General features: G+C 40.9%; 1 protein-coding gene across 3 annotated transcripts; it reads right to left on the bottom strand.

The window, feature by feature from the left end:
* LOC128368890 (nucleoprotein TPR-like) lies at positions 1-24,739 on the bottom strand. Of its 3 annotated transcripts, none has more exons than XM_053329794.1 (55): positions 24,494-24,739; positions 23,611-23,715; positions 23,104-23,168; positions 22,818-22,908; positions 22,520-22,623; positions 21,375-21,539; positions 21,199-21,291; positions 20,870-20,950; positions 20,572-20,659; positions 20,065-20,202; positions 19,885-19,979; positions 18,726-18,923; positions 18,519-18,626; positions 18,214-18,437; positions 17,669-17,832; positions 17,412-17,536; positions 17,172-17,320; positions 16,893-17,055; positions 16,458-16,592; positions 15,513-15,653; positions 15,211-15,415; positions 14,895-15,097; positions 14,659-14,799; positions 13,630-13,746; positions 13,139-13,342; positions 12,840-13,036; positions 12,605-12,752; positions 12,249-12,386; positions 11,390-11,521; positions 11,118-11,248; positions 10,731-10,941; positions 10,469-10,618; positions 8,567-8,680; positions 8,289-8,372; positions 7,979-8,191; positions 7,328-7,366; positions 6,809-6,985; positions 6,445-6,556; positions 6,170-6,363; positions 6,004-6,074; positions 5,712-5,911; positions 5,419-5,598; positions 5,126-5,238; positions 4,579-4,653; positions 3,660-3,890; positions 3,371-3,572; positions 2,814-3,004; positions 2,251-2,331; positions 2,046-2,137; positions 1,762-1,874; positions 1,533-1,631; positions 1,249-1,390; positions 1,033-1,130; positions 679-777; positions 1-416 (listed from the first exon to the last, which is right to left on the bottom strand). In XM_053329794.1, the coding sequence occupies exons 1-55, from the start codon at positions 24,642-24,644 to the stop codon at positions 367-369; spliced, it is 7,530 nt and encodes a 2,509-aa protein (XP_053185769.1). In that variant the 5' UTR covers positions 24,645-24,739; the 3' UTR covers positions 1-366. The 3 variants fall into 3 exon arrangements, with proteins under 3 accessions (XP_053185769.1, XP_053185771.1, XP_053185768.1); XM_053329796.1 differs by having other exon boundaries at positions 1,249-1,360; positions 3,657-3,890; XM_053329793.1 differs by having other exon boundaries at positions 3,657-3,890.
* Positions 24,740-25,109: the final 370 nt, after the last annotated feature.

Genomic DNA, 25,109 nt, shown 5'->3' on the forward strand with positions numbered 1-25,109 from the left:
ATTTGACTTTATTAATAAAACAAGTGTATTAACAGCCCAATGACAGAGCAATACAGACACTAACAAAATTACAAAAGCAATACTGCTCTCATGAATACATGTGAAACAAAAAAAAAGATAAAACAGAACTAAAAACTCTGAGGTCAAATCACACAGAACAAAGTGACCGTACACATGTCAGAGGAAATATGACACACATACAAAGCTCTTGTATCTATCCTGTTATAGTGTGGTTATTGATTCTAATTGGGCAGCAAATCTATGGATACCAGTGTCTCCAAACGCAACAAAAATAATGTGAGAGCAGAGCACATTTGTGTTTCATTGTTGGATAAGATGACAGATTTAGTGCTGGTGACAGGATCACTAGAGGAGGCTCCCTCTGCCCATGGCTCCTCTTCCTCGAGTATAATTTCCTGAGAACAAACATTCAGAAAACAGTTTATAATAGCGGTGATGCTTCATCATCTGTTAATGATATCATCCCCATGATGTTTGTAATGTTTGTCCATGTCTAATACTGCTATCTGCTTCATTCAATAAACAGCTTCATCATTACATGCAGAGTGAGTTGTGTCTATTTGTTTTAAGTCTATGCATCAAGTAGAGGTTAAATGTCAATTAGGGGTCTGCATAGTCCCTCCTGTTTAGTTCCTGAGTCCAGTTTGAGTTAGTTACCTCTGCGGCTGAGTAACGTCCTGGCGTCTCCTCTCCCTCTGCTTCCTCTGCCTGACAGGCTGCTGATCAGAGGCTGACTGCGCCGCTGACTGCTGGTGTCTGTCAATAAAACAGTGAGACTCATGTCAAAAATTCAGTGAGAGGACACACTGCCAGATTAATACATGATGAACAATATGTGTGTGGGAATGAGAAAAAAAGGATTATTTGAAAGTTTAAAATGTTAGAATTTGAAAAAACCATTATAGTCCTGTTACTGCAGTCACTGATACAAAGAAGAAACAGCTGGTTGGGCTCATCATGAGAATCATTCTATTAAAATCTGAATTCCAGTAAAGGAAAAACAATAAATACCAGGGACTTGGCTGGTGGATGGAAGTGATGCATCATCACTCTGCTGTCCTGTTGACTCCATGTCTGCCTGGCTGTCCAATGAAGACTCAATGCCAGGGCTACACACACAAAGGCACACACACACACAGTTAGAGTGTGTTTTTCAATCACTTTGACAACCTACAAGCTGCAGTGAACTGATCTATCTTCAGGCCTGACTGGTCAAAAGTCACTCACCCGTCTCCTTCCTGCTCAATGAACACCTCATCTCCGTCGTCTGCAGCCGAGGCCATCCCGGTGGAGGCGGTTACCATGGGAACGGACTGGGATGCCATGTTGTCGGCACTGTCTGAGGGCAGAGACTCTGTGAAGACCGTCACTGACAGAGACGGAGAGTCAGGAAATACTATCTATCTATCTATTACTGTTTCAATGATGCTGATATGTATGGTACTGTAGTTGGTCACATATTGATCCCTGATATAACCTACAGTATAGATATGTATGTGTATGTTTCTTACCTGGTGCAGCCACTTGTAAAGGTGTAGTGGGGACACTTCTTCCTCCTCCATCCTCATCATGAGCAGCCAGGAACAGAGGAGACTCATACATACCCAGACCTACACCAGACAAGATAAGGGTTCAAAAATGAACAGAAGTGTTTTAGATTAGGCATGATGAGGTGTTCATATATACAGTGTGTGTGTGTGTGTGTGTGTGTGTGTGTGTGTGTGTGTGTGTGTGTTGTACCTCCTTGAGAGGCCAGCTGTCCCAGGTCAGAGTGTGAGCCTGATGACTGACTCATCAGATCTTCTGGAGGTCCAAACCTGAACCTGGTGGACAGACCTGCAACCTGAGGAGAGCTGAAGAGATGAAAGACTATTTAGATATGAATCAATATTACTACTGCTATCCAAGTCTGCTTTTGTACAGTGCATGAATATATCTTTGAAAGAAGGCTTGCTAAATAAATCCTTTCGCAAAGTAAGCATTTGTATACATTCTGATTTTGTAGGTGTGTGTGTGTGTCTTACTGTATAGCCTCAGCGAAGCCATCAGTTCTGTGTGGGACCACCAGAGTGGGAGTGCTGGGAACCATCCTGTCGTCATCATCGAAGAAATGTTGCTGCAAAACACAAACACACTTTATCAGCCAAAACATTTACCTCGTATGCAGAGTACATACTGTATATATGAGCATACGTCATATATGATGCACACACACATAACATGTCTTACATTACTGCCTATTCCTGGAGTTAGTTGAAGTCCACCACGTTGAAGTCCTGTTGATTGTCGGCGCAGCTGAGAGGATTGTCTCTGGATGACACACACACACACACACACACACACACACACACACACACACACACACACACACACACACACACACACACACACACACACACACACACACACACACACACACACACACACACACACACACACACACACACACACAATCAGTTTTAGAGTAACAATTAAACACTTTTCTTTTTTTAAGACACATTTTTTTCCTTGACCCACACAGTATGTAAGGGTTAAATAATCACACACACCTCTACACTAACCATCAATCTTGTGAATCACAGCCCCCTTCCCAACTTTCTATTTTATCAAAAGGGGCTTTTTTATGTAAAGATCAAATGGTGTCTGATTGATGTGATCAAATGACACTTTAGCTATTTAAATTATGTATTTGCCTCATCTTCGTAATATAAAATTCACATTTGTCGATGTTGATCAAGCCCTGTGTGTGTGTGTGTGTGTGTGTGTGTGTGTGTGTGTGTGTGTGTGTCTACCTGTGTGTGTGGAGGTCCCAGTTCTTGAGCTGGAGGCTGGATGTAGAGTCGTGGAGGGAGGGGGTGTGGGGGCCTACGGGGTTGGGGCAGGCGGGGTGTGAGTGAGGAAGAGGAAGGGGAGGAAGTAGGGGGGAGGTGTACTGGGTCCCTGGGGGGGTCTGACTCTGACGTGGCGCTGTTGCTGCCTTCACCTGGAACAGATCAGAAAGGGGCGGGGGGGTTAGCCGGTGTGAGATGTAAAAACAGTCCCTCAATACCTCATGTACACTCTTCTATAATCATGCAAGTCTTTTATAATCATGTGAACAACTATATTATTCCTATTTGATCATATTAACACATTTACATTGTACTCCTTAATATACATTTCTATAATCATGTTAATTCAGGATGAATGATTTTGTGTAATACTTTGTATAAATGCTGTAATTATGTAATTGTTTGATTTAATGTGGACCCCAGGAAGAATAGTCTTCATCTCTATGAAGACTAATGGGGATCCAAAGGATACAATAAACAATCAACAGTAGAAAGTGTGAGGTGCAGTTAGTGCTCACTGTGTGACGGCTCAGAGGGGCGCTGAGAGTCTGACGATGCTCCACACACGTTCTCCTCAGCGCTAGTGCCTTCTGATGGCTCCTCTTCCTCCGCTCCTTCATCTTCAGCCTCCCTGCTCTCCTCGTTGCTCTCCTCTCCTCCCCTCATCCCGCTGTCGCCTGCATCGTCCTCGTCTTCATCGTCATCCTCTTCCTCCTTATACTGAGAAAGTAAAAGAAGAGAATTAACTCTGCATAACAGATCAAACTATGAGTCACTTTAACAAGTTAGAGAACCGAGCAGCACCTCCTCCTCCTCCTCCTCTTCTTCTTCTTCTTCCTCCTCATCCTCGTCATCCTCCTGCTTCTCCTCCGCCTCTTTGCTCTCGCGGCTCTCACTGTCAGTGTCGATCACGATGACGTCTCTGATCATAGAGGAGGCCTGGAAGGACATCTGATCAGAGGGGACGGACTGGGACACACCTTCATCATCGATGTCGTCCCCTTCAGTCAAGACGGGAAAACTCTCCTCAGGGAGCTCCTACCACCAAAATATCAAAGTATTATCACCATTTCATATTCACACATTCTGGATTTTTAATGACAGAGGAGGAGGTCATGTCATGTTTAGTTTTTTGCAGAAAAACAATATCAGACATTAAATTATTGTCAGTATTAAAGTAGTTTTATACATCATTCAATTAACTGACACGCTGTGTCTGCACTAGTGTCATCCACAATTACTGCAGTAGACAGATGGAACTTTACTGTTAACTAAAAAGCTAAATATCAGAATGGGGTGAAAATACTGGATTTATTTTGATATTGTGTTTATTAGACTTTATAAGTGCACTACATTAGCATACTGATTATTTAAAGATACATACAGCAACATTTTTGGCTAACTGCGATATCACATTTAATTGCTTTTAACTTAAATGTGACTTTTTTTGCTTTTAACTTTAAGCACTTTGAGCTACATTTCTTGTATGAAAAGGTTCTATACAAATAAAGTCATTATTATAATTATTCTAACTTATTTTAAAATCTATTAAAAGATTTGTCTATTTAAGTACAGCAAATGGTCATTTCATAAATAGTTGAAGTATTAATTGAAATAACCACACTGGTTGAACCCTATAAGTTATTATTTCAACAACAGTATAAAATACTAGCTATCAAATGTCAATTATTTTCTTGATCTTCCTTTTTTTAAACAGGTAACTGACCTGGCTGTCATCAGGAGAGTCCTGTCTCTCTCCTTCATCCCCGAGGTCTTCATCCATCTCCTCATCACCCTCCAACTGAAACACACAGAGCACAGCTGTAGTTACACTTCATAATGAACTATAGTAAAAAGCTCATGACACAACCAAAGCCACTTCATGTCTCTAGTGCACCAAGTTAAATTCAATCTTTGTAGGCAGCTGTTTAAACCACACATTTCCAACTGTCTATATTTTGTCCAGTGAATTTTAGTTTCTATTGTATATTCAGTTTTATTCGCGTGTTCACTAATTCACATTCACCAACTTAAAAGCATATGCAGCAGAAGATGCACAGACACACATGTCTTAATAAAACACATGATGAAATAACTATCAATAATATAACATCAGAAAATATCAGAATGCTAAAAAATATGAAGTGCCACAACTAAGCTTTGTGGTAGCAGTAAAACAGAAGGATGAATATAGATATACAATATAGATATGACACAGTGAGTAACAGAGGCCATGCATGCTGAACAGTCTGTCTCTGGGGTCTTGTGTTTACCTGTGGTGTCATTGTTGGTCTTAGTCGAAGTTTTTTGGAAGTTGGAGGGGTGTGTGAACTCTCTGGTCTGCTGTCCTCTTCCTCCTCCTCATCCTCTCGGTTCCTCTTTGAACCTGCTTGAGTCACACACACACACACACACACACACACACACACACACACACACACACACACAAAGACAAGATGTATTCAAGTACACTTCACTACCTTACACAGTATAACAGGATATAATATTTTATTCTGTGTTATGGTGTTTAAGTCAAACTCTTCTTGTTCTTCAGGTTTCTGCTCACCTGGCCCAATCAGAGAAGAGGATGTAGATGGTCGCTCTGCCTCCACGCTGGAGCTTGCGTCCTGATTGGTTGCCTGCTGCTGGGTGGGCTGAACGAATGCTGTGGTCTGAGTGCTGGTTGGTTGAGTTATTGATGAGGCTGTGTTCACCAGACTGGTGCTGGTGGAGTGAACAGAGGCTCCTGCAGAGAGAGACATTACACTCTTACACTTAACAATTAAGATTCAACCATCATCTAAACCTTAAATATATGGCTCATTCAAATTTGAGTCCTTGAACTTCTCTTGCTCTCACCCTCTTGGCTGTCGGTCTGTGTGGTCGGCATGACAGTGGCGGTGGGTGTGGGCATGGGCATGGTCGCTGGGGTAACCATAGGTCGGATGCTGGCGCGGGGCGTGGTCTTGCTGCCTTGGGAGGGGCTGGGCTTGTTGCTGGGAGATGGAGTACTGGTGGTGGGGCGGATGTTGGCGGTGGGAGGCTCGGACAGGCTGGAGCTGAGAAAAGCAGAAACAGAGAAAAAAGTTATTAGTCTGATGAGCTTGATGAATAGAAGTGGTTCTGGTGTGTGTGTGTCTTCAGTAGTTACCTTCCTCTGTCCTGGGCTGGACTCTTTAAAGATATCTGTCTCTGGTCTGCAGATCTGGCCTGATCAGCCACCTGTAACACATCCAGATCCAGGTTTTATTACAGTATAATTATATAATGTAACACACACTATGTTTTGGTGAGACAGAGAGAGATGATGTGTGTACCTTAGCTCCACTCTGGTCCTGTGGTTCCTCTCTGGAGTCAGAGTGTGTTTGCGTCTCTCTCAGTTCTCGGAGTTCTCTGTCCAGTCGCAGTAGTCTTCCTTCATACTGAGACTTCAGAGCGTTCATCCTCGCCTCCATGTCCTCCTTACTCTGTTTCACTTCTTCCACCTCCTGACTGAGCTGCACCTTGGCAGCTACAAGTACAAGGGTGAAGGTTACTCTTAAACTAATGTGACAAAAAGTGACAAAAAAAATTGTCAATTTGTGGAACTTACCGTTGAGTTGGTTGATTTTGGTCTTGGCTCCCATGATGGCCTTCTTAGTTTTTTCCTCTTTGTCAGCCATCTGCTGTCTGAGCTGCTCCTCTCTGTTCTTGCTGTCCAACAGCTGGAGAAAAACGACATCATTACTCAAAGTGTTTTATTTCATTATTATGTTGAAACTCTTCTTCATCTTTAATATAGTCCATTTTTTCTTCTTCACTGCAACTTTAAACTGAGTCTGTATGTACCAGGCCTTTATTAGAGGCAGGCTTATATTAGAGAGAGGCCTTTATTACTCATTTACTTCTCCTTTCTAATTGCCTACTAATTAGCAAAAATGTACATATCAATAAAGAAATGCAGGATGTGGAAGTACCTCTTGTCTGAGTTTGGACAGCTCCTCTTGTTGTGCCTGGTTAGCACTAGCAAGGTTAGCGTCGCTGGCCTGGATAGACTGGGAGCTCTGTGAGGCTCGGCTCGCTTCGTTGGCCTGGTTTGCTTCGTTCAGCTGCTCCTGCAGACGCTTAACGTCTGCTTCACGCTCACCAACCGTCTGACACACAGAGGAACAATTAGGTGAGACATTTGAAAAGAAGGAATGAAAGTGTGAAGCAGGGAATATTGATAACAAGGAAACATTATGAGGAAGAAGAACAGACTATATTAAGTTCAATGATTAATTCAAAGAGATTCAACATCAGTCTAAATGAATTAATTCCCCAGTTAATTAAATGTCAAATTATTAGCTTGATAAATATATACCTGTGCATACATCTATTTAGTACATGCAACCCTTTCATTTAATTATAAAAACTGATTTATCATCACATATCACTATACATTACTGTAGTGCTGTTTCTTAATAAAGACATTTATGTATCAAGTTTTTTCTGACCTTCTGCAGGTTGTCCAGCTGGCCTTGGACTTCAGTCACCTGTTAGGAGGAAAGCACATTTCCTAGTTGAAGTATTGCACAAAAATTCACATGTCTTAACCCTCACATAGTGTTCAGTGTCAAATTTGACCCATTTTAAAATTGTACTCTTTTCTTTGAGCCTGAAATTTAATGTCTTCCTCTAAAGTGACCCGAATATCCAAAAAAGGAAATATATATGACACATATTCATCCAAACTTTCAAGAATATCCATTCTTCACATTTAATATAATTAGTTGTCATGTTTTATGTAACACTGGACCATAGAATAGTGTTTTTACATATCTATTGATCATAAAAACTAAAGAATAAACTGTCTCTGCTCTCTGAAAGCTTGATTAAAGATAACTCATGTTTATCTGTGACTGGCGAGGTCAGACGTTTGGTACAGAGACTAATTATGTGAGGAAATACTGTGATGGGGGAGAATATGTACAGTATGTGAGGGTTAATACAACAATGCTCCTTATACTGTGAGTCCATTACGTATACGACTGACTAGAAATGATTCATTTAAATACTTAGACAAATATAGGCTAGCATTTCCTTTTGGGGTCTCTTTCAAATTAAACAACTGACCAACAAAAGGCAGTGCTGAGAAAGTTAGTCACCTTGTTCTCTGCTGTGCTCAGAGCAGTCTTGAGGTTGGTCACTTCCTGGTTGTGGCTCTGCTGACTGCTTTGTTGTGTCTGCTGTAGCTCTTTCTGACTAGCCAGGTTCTGCTGGAGGGATTCTTTGGCCTGCTGGAGCTCCCTCTGGATCTGCTGGATCTGGTTCTGACGGGCCTGAGCTTGAGACTGAGCTGATTTCAACTGGTTCTGTACCTGGGATTTAGAGAGGAGGAGGTTGATTGTTGGGGTTTGTGGTTAAGTTGTGTGAATTTGACGAACAAATTTAGCAATCATTTCAAATGCTGCTTACCTGCTGGGTGTGGGTCTTAGCCTGCTGATGCTCTTTTTGGCTCTGTTGAAGTTGAGTCTGTGCCTGGGACAGCTGGGACTGCACCTATAGAGGTAACATTTGACAATGATGACAATGTGTTTCAATAGTCTCCATTTCTTTTCTTTTTTTTTACAATAGTGTTCTAATTTTCTAAACATCTCAGAAAGTGTCACATCTATCACATCTATCACATCCTGCTCAGATCAGACAGTTTGTAGACAGTGGTAGTTGAGGTCAATCTGAATGTGCTACAGTACCTGTGTCAGCTGGTTCTGGTTCTGTGTCAGCTGGTTTTGGACCTCCTGGGACTTGTCCTTGTTCTGTTGGATTTCCTTCTGGGCCTCCTCCAACTCCTGCCGGGACTTCTGAGCCTGATGAAACAAATCAATTTAAAGACTTATGTATGTAATCTTGCCCAACAGAATCCTGAGTTATCTGTCCATACACTTGGAACACCTCTTTTACTTTTTTGTTTAGCTTTTGTTAGTATTTGTGTTTTTATGTTGTAGAAATTCATTTTTTTTCTTCAATTGTTTTTTTTTTTTTGTATGTGCAAAATAAATAAAATAAATGTTCTTATTTTCTACTACATTTTGGTTTTGCATAATTATCATCATTTTACAAATTACCCACTGACTTTTCTGATGACTCATTGTACTTCAACAAGGCAAAGCAGTAAATGCATCTTTCTGTGAGTATTATATTATGTGTATGTTGCTGGACTACTAACTCAGGCAACTTTGCTCTGAACTCATCTGCCCTCATATTCCTGTTGATAGCAGGTTTTTTTTTTTTGTTGGACCCCACAACCACAAAAACCACTTTCCATGCCCCCATCCTTAAGGAGCACTCACACCCTGACACTCTCTGTTCAGCACCCTTCCATCAGGCAGGCTGAGAACCATCCCAGCCAGAACCAACAGACTCAAACACAGCTTCTTTCCCAGAGCTGTGGATTCTCTCCTCAAACATAAACACACACATACACACACACATAACTCTGATAAAAACACACCTGATGAACAATACAAGTGCTAGAGTTAGATGGACAAATTCAAATTACCTGAACATTATAATTATCCTTATTACTTTTATTTTTATTATTTATTTATTATTGTGTTACTTATCTGTGCATTATCTATTACTTTAACCTATATTTATACTTTTTGGTGCTACAAACGAAATTTCGTTTTGTTTTATAAGCAATGACAATGAAAACATAGATATCTATAAATATCTTTCTACTCTGCAGCAGAGTCCCAACCCCTGTACCAAATGTTAGTGTACCAAGAAGCGACAGCGGCGCTCGGCCCTGATCAGACGTGTCTTATAGTCCCAGAGCAGGTAGAGCGTAGCGATAGCTGTGATGTTGTCAGCCATGATTGATGAGAGAAGAAGCAATGAAGGGCGGGTTCGCTCGAAAATGGGCGGGCTGGCAATGGCGCGATGACGCGAATTTACACAAAAAAGGCCACGTGTCAAAACTCGAGTGACAGCGCATTCTCATTTGTCGCGCGACAAAATCGCGTTCATCGCGTTTGGTGTGAACGACCCTTAACTGTCTCTACTCGGCCACCTGCGCTGATAACTGTTTCCAGTGATTATGCAAGTGACATTCATGACACTTATGTGACAAGTTTACAACATCAAAAAATATGTACATGTGTGTATATCTCATAAGTAAACACGTTGCAGCCATGTTGCTGCTGTTCTACTCCTTCAGTCATGATGCTAAACGTTTTATGAATAGTCTGGATTGTAAATAGTTCCATGTGGCAAATGTAATTAAAATATATTTAGAGAGAAAAGAGAAAGACCTAAACTGGGAACCCACAGACTGAACATGTAGAACTCTATGCAGCTTATCTAAAGGAAGGTATTTTAGGCTTTATCTGAAAAACTGTAAACAAGGAGAGGAAATATTTTATTTCATTCGTTCTCTGTCTGATATTGGTGCATGTTGAGTGTGTGTGTGTGTGTAGATGTAGGTGCTTGTATAATGTATGTATTCTGGTTCCAAACTGTTATATTATTACAGTATGTTGTCTTCAAGTTGTAACACAGGAAAATGTCAATAAACATATTGGAATAAATAAACTGTGGTGCTGTATGTTGTGTGTAATAAACCTAAAAAAGGTCTAAAATATCTTTGTGCTCACCTCCTCCTGTTTTTTCTGCACCTCCTCTTTCAGTGAGGTCAGCTCCTCTCTGGCTTTGTTGAGCTCCTCCTGGGCTTTAGTCAGCTCCTGCTGCACTTCCTGACTCGAACCTGCCTCGCTTCCAGCTTTAGCTGCTGTTTCCTCCACCAGCTGGAACACACAGATACACCAAAGATCACTTCTGCAATTTGAATCCATACTAAAATGCTCGTTTACTGGAGTCTTTAACCTTAACTAATTCCACAGCTGCTGATTCTCCCACCTTGTCATGCTGGGCTTTGAGCTCCTCGTACTGGGTCTTGTAGCGGCGTCCGATCTTCTTCACCTGGGTGATGGTCTTGTTCCTCTCGAGGATGTCGTTAGTCTTTGTTTCCAGGTCTTTTTTCGCGGAGTCCCTCTCTGACGTCAGACGGGCCACAGAGTCTCTGAAGGCTTGTAGCTGAGACTGGGCTGAGTTACTGCTGGCGTTGGATCTGAAGCACATGAAACAATCACCTCAGATGTTATTCTTAAAGCTGGAGGGCGGAAGTTTTGTTTCCCCTTTTCCGGCAGTGAGAGTTAAATGACCTGCTGTATCAGAATTCAATCCATTTGTGTGTGCGTGTGTGTGTGTGTGCGTGTGTGTGTGTAGTTTCAGTGCATTTTCTACCTGGCCAGTTCAGTCTTTAGCTTAGCTGTCTCCTCAATCAGCTGTGTGATGCGTCTCTGCTGAGCCTCTCTCTCAGTGTTGACTTTCTGCCTCTCTTCAACATCTCCGTCTTTATGCTGGCTCACCAGTTGCTGCAGGAGAGACACACATTAGAGTTAAAAAGAAGTTCATACAGTAGCTGTAGAAAATTTAAAGATGAAACTGTGAGAAAACAGAACATGTGATCACATGACAGTCTACCTGTAGTAGTGAAGGAGAAGCAGTACACTTACCTGCACTCTGGCTCTGCAGCGTTTCAGGTCCTCCTCCAGAATCCTCTTATCAGCCTGCAGGGAGCCATTCTTCTCTGACAGCTGAGATAAAGAGTGATGCAGTGGGCTGATGTCTGACTGCAGCTTGGTCAGCTGATAGACACAAAGAGACAGAAAAAGGAGATGTGTTATGAGCTTACAGTTGTTGCAGTTGTACTCAGTGGCAGGTGTAGTGAGGTCTATATTTTTTTGGACATATATTTTATCATGAGATGACAGTAGGACTGTGTTAGGGCCAGTGTAATGGGATCTGGCTGCATTGTATGTCAGAGATGATTCACTGCATTAAAGCCTGTGTGCGTGTGTGTGTGTGTGTGTGTGTGTCCACTAATTTGCGTCTCACCATAGGCTCTTGGCAATTTTCTAAACATTAATGTTTAATGATAAATTTAAGGCCCATTAAAACATCCCTTCAGTCCTCTTCTGTTCTATGTAATTACACATATTGTATTTTAATGCAGCTGAATTCATGATGGAGTTTACTTATTTTTCTGTTTCTGTTGTTAAATGTTGAAAGTGGAGATTTGATTACAGCTCATTAATACTATCCTGTTAGCCAGGAAGAACATTAAAGAGCCTTTGGGCTGCACTTAGAACAATTATCTTATGATCACTACATCACTACATGTGGTCTTCAGGTAAAACACTTATCTCTGAACACTGCTACAGCACTGTTAAAATAGCAGTGTGTTTTCAATGCTTCACAAAGTCCAGGGACCAAATTAAACTGACTCATTCTTAATTCTGACAAAAAGCATTAAAAACTAGCCACGGCTAACAATCAAACACAAGTTAGAGCCAACCGATATGTGACTCTTACTTTAGCCTGAGCTTGCTGCAGCTCCTGCTCCAGTTTATTCCGGTCCATTTTCAGCATCTTGTTGGTTTCTTGGAGAGAGCTGATACTCTCCATCTTCTTCAGCTGCTCCTCTTGCTGGGCCAGAGTCTTCACTGTGACCTGACAGAAGAAAAACACAGACACATTATAATAAACTATATTCTCTCATGCAAGTTTTGCTGTTTTTAGCAGCAAGTTAGAATCTTTTTGTTAGACAATTGTTTAGACAATCTGTCAAAGACTCTATATTGTTTCACAGCCAAATAATAGCTTCATAATTTACATTTGAGTCTCAAATTCCTTTTTTAACTGAAACCCTCTATCTTTTCATTTCCCACCTGCATCTTCTCCCTCTCAGCATTCACAGCTTCCTGCAGATCCTTCAGCTCTCTGTCTTGGTGTTCAACTCGCTGCTTGTAGCGCAGAGCTTCTCCCTCAGACGCCTCGCATCGAGCCATGGCGATCTCCTTCTCTCTCCGCACAAACCTACAACACACACACACACACACACATTTTAAAACTCTGTCGTAATGATTTTCTTATTGAAAAAAACTGAAATTTTTCCACATGTACCTGAGGATTTCTAGTATCTGTTCAGTGGTCTTTCCCTCCTCGCTGAATGACAGATCGAGCTGGTGCTGATGCTGGTGTTGTTGTTGTTGCTGTTGCTGCTGACGACTCTTAGCTGCCATTTCGTCCATCTGCCGGTGCAGGAGGTTGTTCTGTGTCCCCAGCTCCTCGGAGCGACGGATCTTACTGGACAAATCATCCTGAGGGAGAGTCAAAGTACACACCGATCAGAAACACTCAACTTTTACATTCATTTAACTAAAGATATCTGGAAGGACTCCGTGATGATTTCGTCCTCTCACCTTCAGCTGTCTCTCCATGGCGTTCCAGGCAGCAGTCTTCTCCAGCATGAGGGAGGTGGTTTTGTTTAGTTGCTCCTCCAGTTCTCTCTTGTGTGTTGCTTCCTGTTGGGATCTCTTCTTCAGCTCCTGCAGGGCCTCCACGTCAGCAGCGTGCAGCATGAGCTCCCGCTCGTACTTAGCCTGAGCCTCTCCGGCTAGTTTAGTCTGAGAGGAGGATGGAGGAGGAAAAACAGGAGAGAGCAAAGTGAGAGACAAGTAACACACACTGGAAAAACTATCTGTCTGTAAAACAAAGCTCACACAGGTTAATACAGCTTTTATATTTATGAATGTAGGTGATTCTTAAGAGGCGTGTGTGTGTGAGAGAGTGTGTGTGTGAGTGTTTGTGTGAGAGTGTGTGTGTGTGAGTGTGTGTGTGAGAGAGTGTGTAAAAGTGTTTGTGTGACAGTGTGTATGCGAGAGAGTGTGTGTGTGAGTGAGCATGAATGAACCTGCAGCAGGCTGTCCTGTATAGCTTTCTGCTCCAGTGTAACAGCAGCAGCAGCTCTCTCTAGCGCCTCCTGCTGTTCTGCTTGGCTGGACTTCAGTGTGCGCTGCAGCTCACACACCTGGATGAGACAAGAGGGAAACCATACACACCATAAATACCTCATGAAGCAGGAAGTGTAATGTCAGTGTGAACAATCGACAAACAGTCATACAGTTTTTTGGCTGATGTGATATCATTTGTCAAGCTGTTCTCCTTTTTTATTGTGCCTAAAAACATGAAACCAGTAACACAGAAGTAGGTCCTTATTCATTTTGATATATTAGTGTGAAGTTAAATATGTAACAAAAAGGCTAGAAACAACACATTTTGGAATTTTTGCCTACAAAATTGACCTGATCAATTATTTAAATAGTTGCAGATTAATTTTGTGCTGATTCACTAAACCTCTAAAAATGATGATTATATATGCACCCACATGCTATGCCTAAGCCATAGATGTGCTTCTAGATAAATGCTAACATGCCTTTGGGGATGTAAAGTGGGTATAATGTTAACCATGATCCAAATCACATTTTAATGTGTTAGCATGCAACTGAAATACTAACTAAAGCCTGATAGGAATGTTATATGTTTGGCAGCTTTTAGTCATAAACTAAAGTATTGTGCAAAAGGGAAATTTTGACCTCATGACTCTGCTGAATGTTGACAATTAATCAGATAGTTATCAGATAGATAGATGTTGAGATATTTCATTTTTCATCATATTTCATTAGCATCCCTACAGTCATTCACATCTATGGACCACTGGGCCTCCAACGCCAATTACTATCAGTATCATATCACCAGAAACAACTGTGTGATCCTTCTAATCTGCTATTATTGATTGTATTACTCTATTAAACTCTAATGCACCTGCTAATGGTGACACAGCCTGAATGGAGTTTTAAACAGGGAGGAACAACAATATGTGTAATATCTCTGGAAGGTTGTTGTATGTGATTATTTTCAGATGTTCATTTGGACAGCCTACTTGTTTCTCCACTGCGTCCACAGCCTTCTTGTTCTCTTCTTGCTCTTGCTGCTTCTTTTTCTCCACCTCTAATATCCTCTTCTCCAGCTGCTTCTGCACCTCCTCTGACTCCTTGAGCCGGATCTCCAGATGGGAGCAGGACTGAGGGAGGACATCAAGAAGAGGGGTTTAGTGTGTGTGTGTGTGTGTGTGCGTGGATAGTTGTGGAAATTTGGCAGAGGGTAGAAGAAGTGTACCTCTTTCTCTTTCTTCACACTGTCTTCCATAGTCAGTACCACAGATTTGTACTGCTCTACACCAGCATTAGCATTCTTGAGCTGCTCTTTTAGCTCGTTGTTCTGTTCCTCAGCGGCACGCAGGAGAGCTTTCGCCTCTGCCACTTCCTGCTCTGATTGGCTGGGCTGCTGGGAGGCTGCTGTAGCTGGAGAGCGTACTGCACCTGTACAGACACAAAGGAAACAGTTGAAAAGGAGCGCTTGCACTCACAGTACTACCAGAATGAAATCTGTGCCCCTCAGGCTTAACAGTCACTACTGCGGGACTGCTGTTTACCTCTAAATGGTGCTCTGAAGCCTGCCGCTCTGGTTGCCGGGGTGGCGGCGTTGCTGGAGGTGGTGACAGCCTCAGAGGATGAAGCGGAGGCCAGCTGATTTCTCAGCATAGTCACCTGCTGCTCAGAACTACGCAACAAGTCCCTGGTCTTCTGGTACAAGGTGTTCTGGGTCTCCAGCTGTTTCTTGGCTTCTAACAGCTGGGCCTGCAAAGGGGGTGGTGGAAGGTCCATTGGATTGGTTCAATACTTACTCCATATCATGTAAATGAATACAAACATTAAACATATAGAGTATACGTACGTCCATCGTGCGTCCGAGCGTGTGCCTCTGTGCTACTTCCTGCTCCAGTTTGGTCTTCATTGAAGCCAGCTCTGCCTCCAGATGCTCTATCTTGTTGTTCAGTCGCTGGCGAGTGTCTGTCTCTGTGCGCTCTATAGTCAACTAGACCCATACAAAAAGACAATTTAAGACAAAGGAAATGTTGAGGGATGTTCTGATCAAGTTTTATTTGGTTTCGATTGTGCTGAATGCTGACGTAGATGAGAGCTGCGCTACAACACCAGCAGGGGGATAAACATAATAGTGTGCAGAAATGAAAGAATCGGCTCTTGATCAGGTTTATTTTAGCTGATACCAATCATTATATGCTAACATATTAGACCTGACTAGCTCAGGATATCTCTACCTTTGACTGTGATGTTTTGTTTAAATGGAGACTAATGAAATAGAGGATTTAATCATTTAGGTCCGCATTTTAACTTAATGCAACACATAAGGGAAAAATGAGTGAGATGTTTCCATGTCTGAACAGAGACTAAACTCACTGCTGTATGATAACTGTGGGAGCCAAATTATGTTTTATATGTGAGTTAAATAAATAAGGGCAGGGTGTATTTTGACTGCACCCATTTATGTGGATGGAAATAAATCATTGATTTTGCTGAATAAATTAATGTAAAAGATCAGCTAAATTCATTTGATTTAATTCATGTTTCTGTACAAATGATGTTTTGTAAATGCAACAGTGTCTTAAGCTTTCTGTTAGGACAGTCGTGGATGTTACTGTCGCTTTAAGAGAGTAGGACTCTTTAGCACACAGAGGTGTTTTTGTGCATGTGAGGTTCAAATAAGGAGTGAGCCTCACACATTTCTTACCGTAGTACTTTTGCTGATTAGAAGAGCTTAACTTTGTTATCCTGTAATAAGATATTACAAAACTTTGGAATAAAATACTTGTCAGTGTACCTGTATTGACTTGAAGTTGGTGAGAAGCAGGTTCTGGTTACGCTGCTCAGCCAGCATGCCTTCCTTCTCTCGATTGAGTCGACTCTCTGCTTGTCTTAATATATCTCGCTCTTTAGTCAGGTTCTCCACACGCACCTGCACACACAGATGGGAACATTTGAAAATGATACATATATATATATAAATCAAGATTATAGAAGTAGTAAGTTTATATATAGACACAAGTGCTTTGGGTTATCTCTCAAAGACATGTACCTAACACAAGCTATGAAGTAAAACTATTTTCCCTTGCATATTATTAGCAATAGTCAAAGTATTGATGCATTTGTACAGTAAAATTGTAAATGTGCAACCATGTCTCATGTATATCTCTCTCTGTCTGCTAATCTATGCTGAGATATGTAAAACATGTTTTAAAAAGTTTCTCCTCCTCACCTCTTCCAGAGCCAGCTTTTCGTTAGCTTGTCTCAGGTCTTGGCTCATTGTGTGGATGATGTGCTCGTGTCGTTGGGCCGTTGCAGCCATTTTTTGGTTCCTGTCCTGCAATGCTGAGATCTCTCTACGGTAGGCTGTTACATTCTCCTGCAGCATCTCATACCTGATGTTATCACAGACACACACAATAAAACGATGGATACACTAGCAGAAAAGTGATCTCAAAAAAAGATCAGAGAGGAGAATCCAAACATTTCTGATCTGTCTTTGTTAGCACACCTCTTGTTGCTGAACTCCAGTTGAGAGGTGAGCTTGGCGTGGCTTGAGCGCAGCTCTGTCAGCTGCCTCTGCAGCCTGTCGTTGGTGTCGTTCAACATTCTGTCGTTCTCTGCCTTCTCCTTCTTGTACAGAGTGAAGGCATCGTTCAGCTGGAAATACACAGACACTGCTTAGAACGGGCTCTGAATGCGAAGATATCTTTCCACCGTATGAAGTGTGTGTGCAGATGTTTGCATGTACCTGTTTTAACGCAGCTTTAGTCTGAGTAGTCTGAGCAGATTCAGCAGCAGCAGCTCTCTGAGGAGTGGAGCGAGTGGCTGGGACTGAGGGACGAACTTGTGCAGGTTGGGAGGAAGAATCTGGACCTGTAGACACACATGAGAACATGATCCATTATTATTATATACATGGCCCGTATATAAAGTTCTATATCCACTACTATTAAAATCATTCTAGGTAAACAGAAGCTATGCAAAGTGTTTGTATGTATGTGTCACCTTGAGGAGGCAGGTTGAAGCCGGTGCTCTGAGTCAGCAGAGCCTTGAACATGTCTCTCTGTCTGGCGTTGGAGTCGGCCAGCTGTTTCTGCTGGTTCCTGTGCTCTCTCAGCTGCTCCACCTCCTTTTGAAGTTTATCCACACTGGCCTCCAATTCAGATACACTGGAAGAAGGCAGAGAGACAGAACCATGAACCATCAAAGTCTCGACCACAGTTAAAACCAATTAAGCGGGGCTCTAAATGAAGATTCAGATGATTGTTGATGTTATTAAGATTAATCTTCTGGACACAGTTTTCAATGTAATCCATTCAATAGTTGTCAAGATATTTCACTGAAATGAATTCAAGGAGATGTCAAGAGAAAGTCTGTACAGCTGCATGGTATTACATCTAAGATTAGTTGATATATTACAGTCTCCGATCAAAGTAGTGGATGATCAATGAAGACAGACACTGAATCCCAACATTTAATTAATAGCATTATTCATTTAACATCACAACAACTCCTTATCTTCCATTGTAACAGTAATAGTACTCAATTACCGTGCTGATGTCACTTGGTTCTGCCGTCTATCGCTCTCCTCCTCCACCTCCCTCAGCCTTCCCAGCAGGCTTTGGTTCTGCCTCTGGAGCTCCTCCACGCTGCGGAAGGACAGCTGGCGTGAGCTGTTGACCTCGGTGGTGCTGGAGATGTCGGCCGAGCTGCCGTCATCCTTGCTCACCCGGTTCCCTCTGGCTTCCTCCAGCTCCACCAGGAGATTGCACACCTGGACAAGAGACGGAAAGTAAAATAAGAAAAGAAAAAGGCATCTGTGTTTTCATCACTGTCATCAGCTGAGTGTGTGTACCTGTGTAGATGTATCCTCCAGCTGTCTCTCTGTCCTCAGTTTTTCTCTCTCCAGGGCATCGCTGCGTTGCTTGATCTCCTCTTTCTCTTTCTGCAAACTGTAGATCTCCTAATGACAACAAAAAAACAGCATGTAAGTTTTACATCAGAAAATATCTTGACAGAATACTGAAATGTCCACTTTGACAAACAGGAACATGTGTCGGACCGTTCTAGCCTGCTCCAGTTTGTTACACAGTGAAGCCATGGATCTCTGCATGCTCTCGTACTCCTCCCGCTGACGTTTGAGGACGGGCGCTTTGGACTCCACTTCCTGGACGATCTCATCCAGCACCGTGCTCACTCTCCTGGTCTCCTGCTTCTCCAGCTGAAGCTGAGTCTGACACTCTGAATACGCATTATACATCTAAAAACACAGAGGCAGAGAGGAAGAACTGTGTCATCTACAAGTTGCAGAGACATTTGACAGCTTTATCTGCATATATCTTGACACACTGATTTTCAAAACTTACAAGAAGTAGTAGAAAACAGTGGCTTTCTTGAATTTATTTAATGCATTTCATTTATTTGGCAAATAATTTTAAAGCAAATCATTATTTTATGCTCTACTCATATTTTATACTTTTTTTTTTACTTATACTTTTACTTCTCTTTTTCTATTTTTCTGTACGTTGTTTGTTTTTTTTTTGTTTTTTTTTTAAATTGTATGTTTTAATGTTTCCAATTTTTACTTTAAATCATTCCGATATTTTGTTTTTATGTAAAGCACACTGAGCTGCCCCTATGCGCTATATAACTAAAGTTGCCTTGCCTTGACATTTGGTGTCTAATTTTCTTTTCTTTTTAAATGCATTTAATGTTTATTTGTACATGGACAAATAAAAATCATGAATCAATACCACATACCACAGTTGTAGCTAATTGTAGCCCCTAGTTGGGCCTTTAAAAAAGATCAAACTCAATATACTCAACAGTACAGGACACCATATTCAATTAATCATACTAAAAAGATACCATAAAACTCCAGATGACTCATCCCTATATTACTGAATCTCTTTGAATTCAAATGAAAGCTTTGTCATCTATCATTTATTTGAGAATTAAGTGAATAAAGTTGATAAGGAAAAGAAAAAAAGGAGAAGAAAAGACTCCACCTTGTGTGAAATAGTGTCAGTTAACAAGACAACATCATTCGGTTAGATAGCTAGTGTTAAATGTTCAATTACAACATGAAGGACTGAATTGGAAATAAACATGTATTGATATAGTTTTGATGGGACCTTCAGGTATGTTTAAATGTGATATACAATAACATGATGTGTATTGATAGCAGGAAAATATGTCTCCGTTTGTCTCATTAAACTCACATCGAAGAACTTCATGCCAGGTTTGACGATGGCAGCGATGGCGGCTGCTGAAGGACACATGGAGTCCAGCTGCTCCTCAGTCAGAGAGGGGACACCTGCAGCACAACACATGACTGGTAAATAAAGCTGCTCACAATGCACACATAATGCAAACTAACAACTCCTCTACATAATACTTACAGCAGTGTTTGCCAGCAGCCTTGGTTGTAGAGTTCTCCAGCTCTTTCTCCATCTTCTTGATCTTCTCTTTGAGCTCTGCCTCAATGCGTTTCTTTACTTCCTCTCCTTCTGACACCTTCTTCTCCAGCACCTTGTTGGCTGCGAGGACATCAAGGTGACATTAATTACACTGATCATCCATAACAGTTAGTGGCTTTTTGGTTTGCAGATTTTTAACATTAAAATGAGGTGCTTGGTATACCATATATTGTCAAAATCAGACAGATGTTTACAGAATCTGGATAAACAATCACAAACCTTTAGTACAAAGTGTATTTTTAGCATCACAGACTAATACTACTAGTAACAGTCAAACATCTAACGGTGGCAAAGAAATTAAAAAATGATGTGTTTCAAACCACAAAGTGCACAAAACAAAACATAGCGGTGCCAGTGCAGAATAATCACTTTATTTTTATGACCTGGGTCATAACTTTCTGACAAGTCAAATAAAGAGTGGAGTCGTACCATCCCCGGTGCTTTTAAGCAGCTTGCTGAGCCCTTCCACTGCTCTGCTCAGTTCTTGGTTCTTAGTCTCCATTTCTGCTGCTTGCCTCTGTAGGAAGAACAAACACACCAAATACTGATTACATACAAATAAAAATAACATGGACATGATGAGATGGGAGAGGGGAATCACTCTGTTTCGATCAGAATTCAGATGTTCAAATAAAAGTAAAAAGGTGTAGAGAGTAAGCCTCTTATTCATAATGCTTTAAGTGTTTAAGGTAAACATTTCTTCCAGGTGTCCTGCAGTGTTTCTCACCTTGTAGAGTGAAGACAACTTGGCGTGAGCGTTGAGTTCATTGCGGTATTTCTCCTCCATGGCGGTCCTCTCATCATTAGCCTGGAGATACATACAAACCACATGAGCAATGGATAATACTACATTTGTTTAAGGTAACACAGCCTAATTGATTATTGTCCTGTACATATGAAGTTGTACCAGTGTATAAGTACATTTGATATCACCTATTGATGTATTCCTGACGGTTAGAAGATTATTTTAAAGTCTTTGAAGCTCTTTTTAGCAACCCGAGGCAACTTTCTGTAATTATTCTATCTAGATGTTAAACCTGCTGATGTGTTTGTTACCTGTTTGAGTTTGTTGTTGAGGTCTTCAGCTCTTTTACTCTGGCTTTCACTGGTTTCCTTCAGAGAGGTCAGCTGACTTTCCAGTCTGTTCACCTGTTGAAGATGATGATATCAGGATGCTGTGTCTTCATGATTCTACATTTGTGTATATATTGTGTATGTTGTGTGTGTGTTACCTGCTCCTTGCTGCTCTTCAGATTCCCCTGCAGCTCCAGTATCTCTTTGCCTTTGTCTCTGTTGGAGTTGAGCACTTCTTCAGTCTTGGTCTTCAGTTCTGTGGTTAACCACTCGATTTTCTTCTCCAGCAGCTCTTTCTCCTGCTCCATACGCTTCTCCCGGTGCTACCACACACAAACCATGGACAGCTTACTTTAAGTAAAGATTATACAATGCAATAAAACAAGACCAGGTGCCTATGTATAATTAAATCAATACAATAAATATGATCTGGATCAGCAGTAATGTCATTATTTTAATAATTGTGACAAACAAAAAACAAAAAATACCCATCTAATAAAAGATGTGAAGAGACAACTTATTCTATAATTGCTAGTAAATATTATTCTTACTGAAATCTCAAATTCAAAAAAACAGACCTGAATAGAGCTGCCACTAATAATTATTTTCAAGCCCTTACAGCACAAGGTGAGATGTTCAGATGACCTTTTTTGTCCAACCAACCGTCCAAACCCCAAAAATATTCAATCTACTATCATGTAAGAGAAAGAAAAGCATCGAAGTCTCACATTTAAAAACCTGGACCCATCTAATATTAGTCACTTTGATTAAAATGATCAATTAAACAATTACCACCTCACTTCCTTTAGATCCACATACTGGTTTCCTGACTTATCGTTTCAGCTGTACACTTGTAAATGACATTTAATCTGTAATGATCTGGTGTTAATAAAATAGAAGCTGATAAATTGTGACACACACACAGTGGTTCAGTGTTTAGAGGATATAACTGTTGACAGTAAAAAAAAAAACTTTCCAGCTCAGTTTCACCATTTTTTTTTTAATTTTTTTTTTAAGCAGATGCTAATTAAACTGTCTTGCCTCATCTGATAAAGCACACTAGAATTAAACTGTCAATTAATGCTTTATGATTTATTTTTAATTCAAAGACCAAAATTTAAAAATGTTAATAGTCATGGAGAAACATATCAGATTTTGTATTTTAAAAGAATTTGGGTGGTGTGAAGTGACTTCCACATAGTCCAGCCATTGGAAGAACTGCATATTAAAGCAGTTCCACATTCAAACTGCATTAAATGTTCAACACGGAGTAATAGTGGCTTTCACATAATGTTCTGTGTACCTGTACAGAGGTCTCTGTTGACTGGACTTCATCCAGTTTTAGCATCAGCTCCGTCTTGACTTTGTTGGTCTCTGTCAGCTTCTCATTGAGACGTTTCACATCCTCTGCAAACACACACACACACACACACACACACACACACACACACACACACACACACACACACACACACACAGTGTAAACTGGACAGTCTGAAAAATTGCTTGCAATATTATCAAATGCCTGAGGAGAAAATTATAAGTGTTGATGGAAACATAACATGCAGCATCATCACATTACAAACAGTGTGATATCTCACCTGTCAGGTTCTCCACCTCATGCTTTTTTTTCTCCAGCAGCCTCTCCAGCTCTCGCTTCTCTGCCTCGATCTCATACTTGGTCTTGGTTTGCTGCATACACACACATATAGATTACACACGTGAACTATAATATTTCCCAGAGTTTGCAGATAAAGTAAAGTATTTGATTTTTTGGGACTCTAAATAAACAGCTCATTAAACTTTATTTTATTTTGTCTTTACTGGTAGCTGGAATGTCATGTGTATGGGGTATATGCACAGTTCCACATGCATAGATATGTTTACCTGCTGTGTTGGTTTATCTTCAGATGTTTCTCCCTCTATTCCCTTCAGTGTGGTCAGCTCTTCATCTGCACAGAGAGGAAAAACAGACATTCACAGAAGGCCAATAAGTTATATGGGTAATGTTTTGAGAGTCCATGTGCTTTAAAGCAAATCCCATCACTCTCTGTGTGTTAAAAGGCACAAGATACTGGATTTGAAATGAAGCTATGACTATAAGAATGGGGTATACTGAACTATTAACCTTGTTCTGTGTTGTTATAGACAACATGCTTCTGCTGCATAGTAAAAGACAATGACTGTGTAAGACAATTGAATGTTTTAATGGTTTGAATTTGAATTAATAACACTGCTTCAGTTTTTAAAAGAACTCTATATACACCTGAGAGTGACATTTTAAGCCAACAGCATAGTACATTGAAGAATGGGTGTTTTCATCAATTAAGCAAAACAAAACATCATGGTGATCGCTGTAAATTATGAGGAGTTTAGGTGTGTGTGAAAACTCACTTATTTTTTTGTGTTCCTCTTTGAGTGTCTGCAGGTCTCTGGTGGAAGAAAGGAACTGTTCCTGACTCTCTGCCAGTCTCTTCTCGATGTCAAAGTACTGTTGCTCTGTAAGGGCAGAAAACATGCAACAGGAATGAGTATACAATACACATACTATGAATTACTACATAACAGAGACACATGCAGTTTTACACAAATTTCCCCCTGCTGTGTGTCAAAAGACTAAGGTTAAAAAGAGCAACAGGTTTTCACTTCTGTAAATGAACATCATGCTGTGCAAATGGACATATGCACTTTATTATAATGTGCGTCATTGATACATATTTCATACTTATTCCAATATCGCAGATAGTCCACGCTTTAAACATTACTGACAATAACAATGTTTTTTTTCTCAGCCAACAAAAAAAGACATTTCTCCCTGGAAGCATGGTGTGATCATACTGTGGGATGGACTCCAGAGAAACATGGCTTTCTTTCATTCAGACGTCACAGAAGTAATGCCAAACTCCACTGCAATTTCGTGTCATTTAATGTTTCCTAGCTTTTTAACAAAAATATAAACAGAGCACAGACTTTTACAGCAGCTTTAACAAATATGTGGGACTTGTTCTTAATTTCGGCATTAACTCAAAACACCACAAAGCGACAACCAAATAAAAATGTCATGTTTAAAAAGTGTTGGCATCACACTCTTCCGCCACAGTTAGCCTGACAGTAACAACGTAGCTAACGTTTAGCGGGCTGTTGTCAGCATTATAAACCTCACACGCCACCGGTTTATTTGCCGAATTGACCAGAAGACATATTATTATTAACCCGTTGCATTTCTATCAAATATAACATGCTAACTTTTCTATATGAGTTTGCTGTGGCAACTTACCGCTGTCTGCTTTGTAGCGCTCATGCTGAGTCCGGAGCGCCTCGTTAGCGCTCTGCAGCTCCGTCACAAACTTCTCCAGCTTGTTCTGTGCGCCTTTCGGGAGTTTGTTCAACTCCGTCCGCTCCAGAGCCTGCAGCAGGACGGCCGCCATCTCCGACTAGCACCCCCGAAAAATTACGGTGAATGAACTCCAAACTATGGGGGAAATAATGTGCTGAGTCTCTGTCCTGTTCACTAAACCGCTGAGAACTAACCAAGAAACTGTCAAGCGTCACTCGTACAAAAGTGGATAACCTCCGCAACCTTTCAAAATAAAGCCCTAATTGACGATTAAGTTAAAAGATCTCCAGACGAGTTAAAAAAATGTAAATACATTTCTGCTTTGATTAAACATTTGTTTCTGGTGTGGTTTTCCCTCAAAAAGGTTAAATTATCGTGCTAAAATCCTTAAAATGTATTGAATCTACTACTATTTCTTATTGAAACCCGCGTGATAGCTGTCTGATAGCTGAAAAAAACACAAGTCAATTGACCAAGCACAGAAAGAAGCACATATATTTTAGTTTTCATAGTAGACATGTAAATGTGATTGCCCCTTTATTCTCAGTATGATAGT

This window comes from Scomber japonicus, chromosome 12 (genome assembly GCF_027409825.1).
Source record: "Scomber japonicus isolate fScoJap1 chromosome 12, fScoJap1.pri, whole genome shotgun sequence".
NCBI lineage: Eukaryota > Metazoa > Chordata > Actinopteri > Scombriformes > Scombridae > Scomber > Scomber japonicus.

Bases quoted from the DNA above. Each gene is read 5' to 3' on its own strand.
- LOC128368890 (XM_053329793.1), bottom strand. From the start codon at position 24,644: ATGGCGGCCGTCCTGCTGCAGGCTCTGGAGCGGACGGAGTTGAACAAA. The intron at 18,438-18,518 runs GTACACACACTC...TCTCTTGTCCAG, and splicing joins TGGAGGATACATCTACACAG to GTGTGCAATCTCCTGGTGGA. The intron at 6,364-6,444 runs GTAAGTTCCACA...TTGTACTTGTAG, and splicing joins CAAAATCAACCAACTCAACG to CTGCCAAGGTGCAGCTCAGT.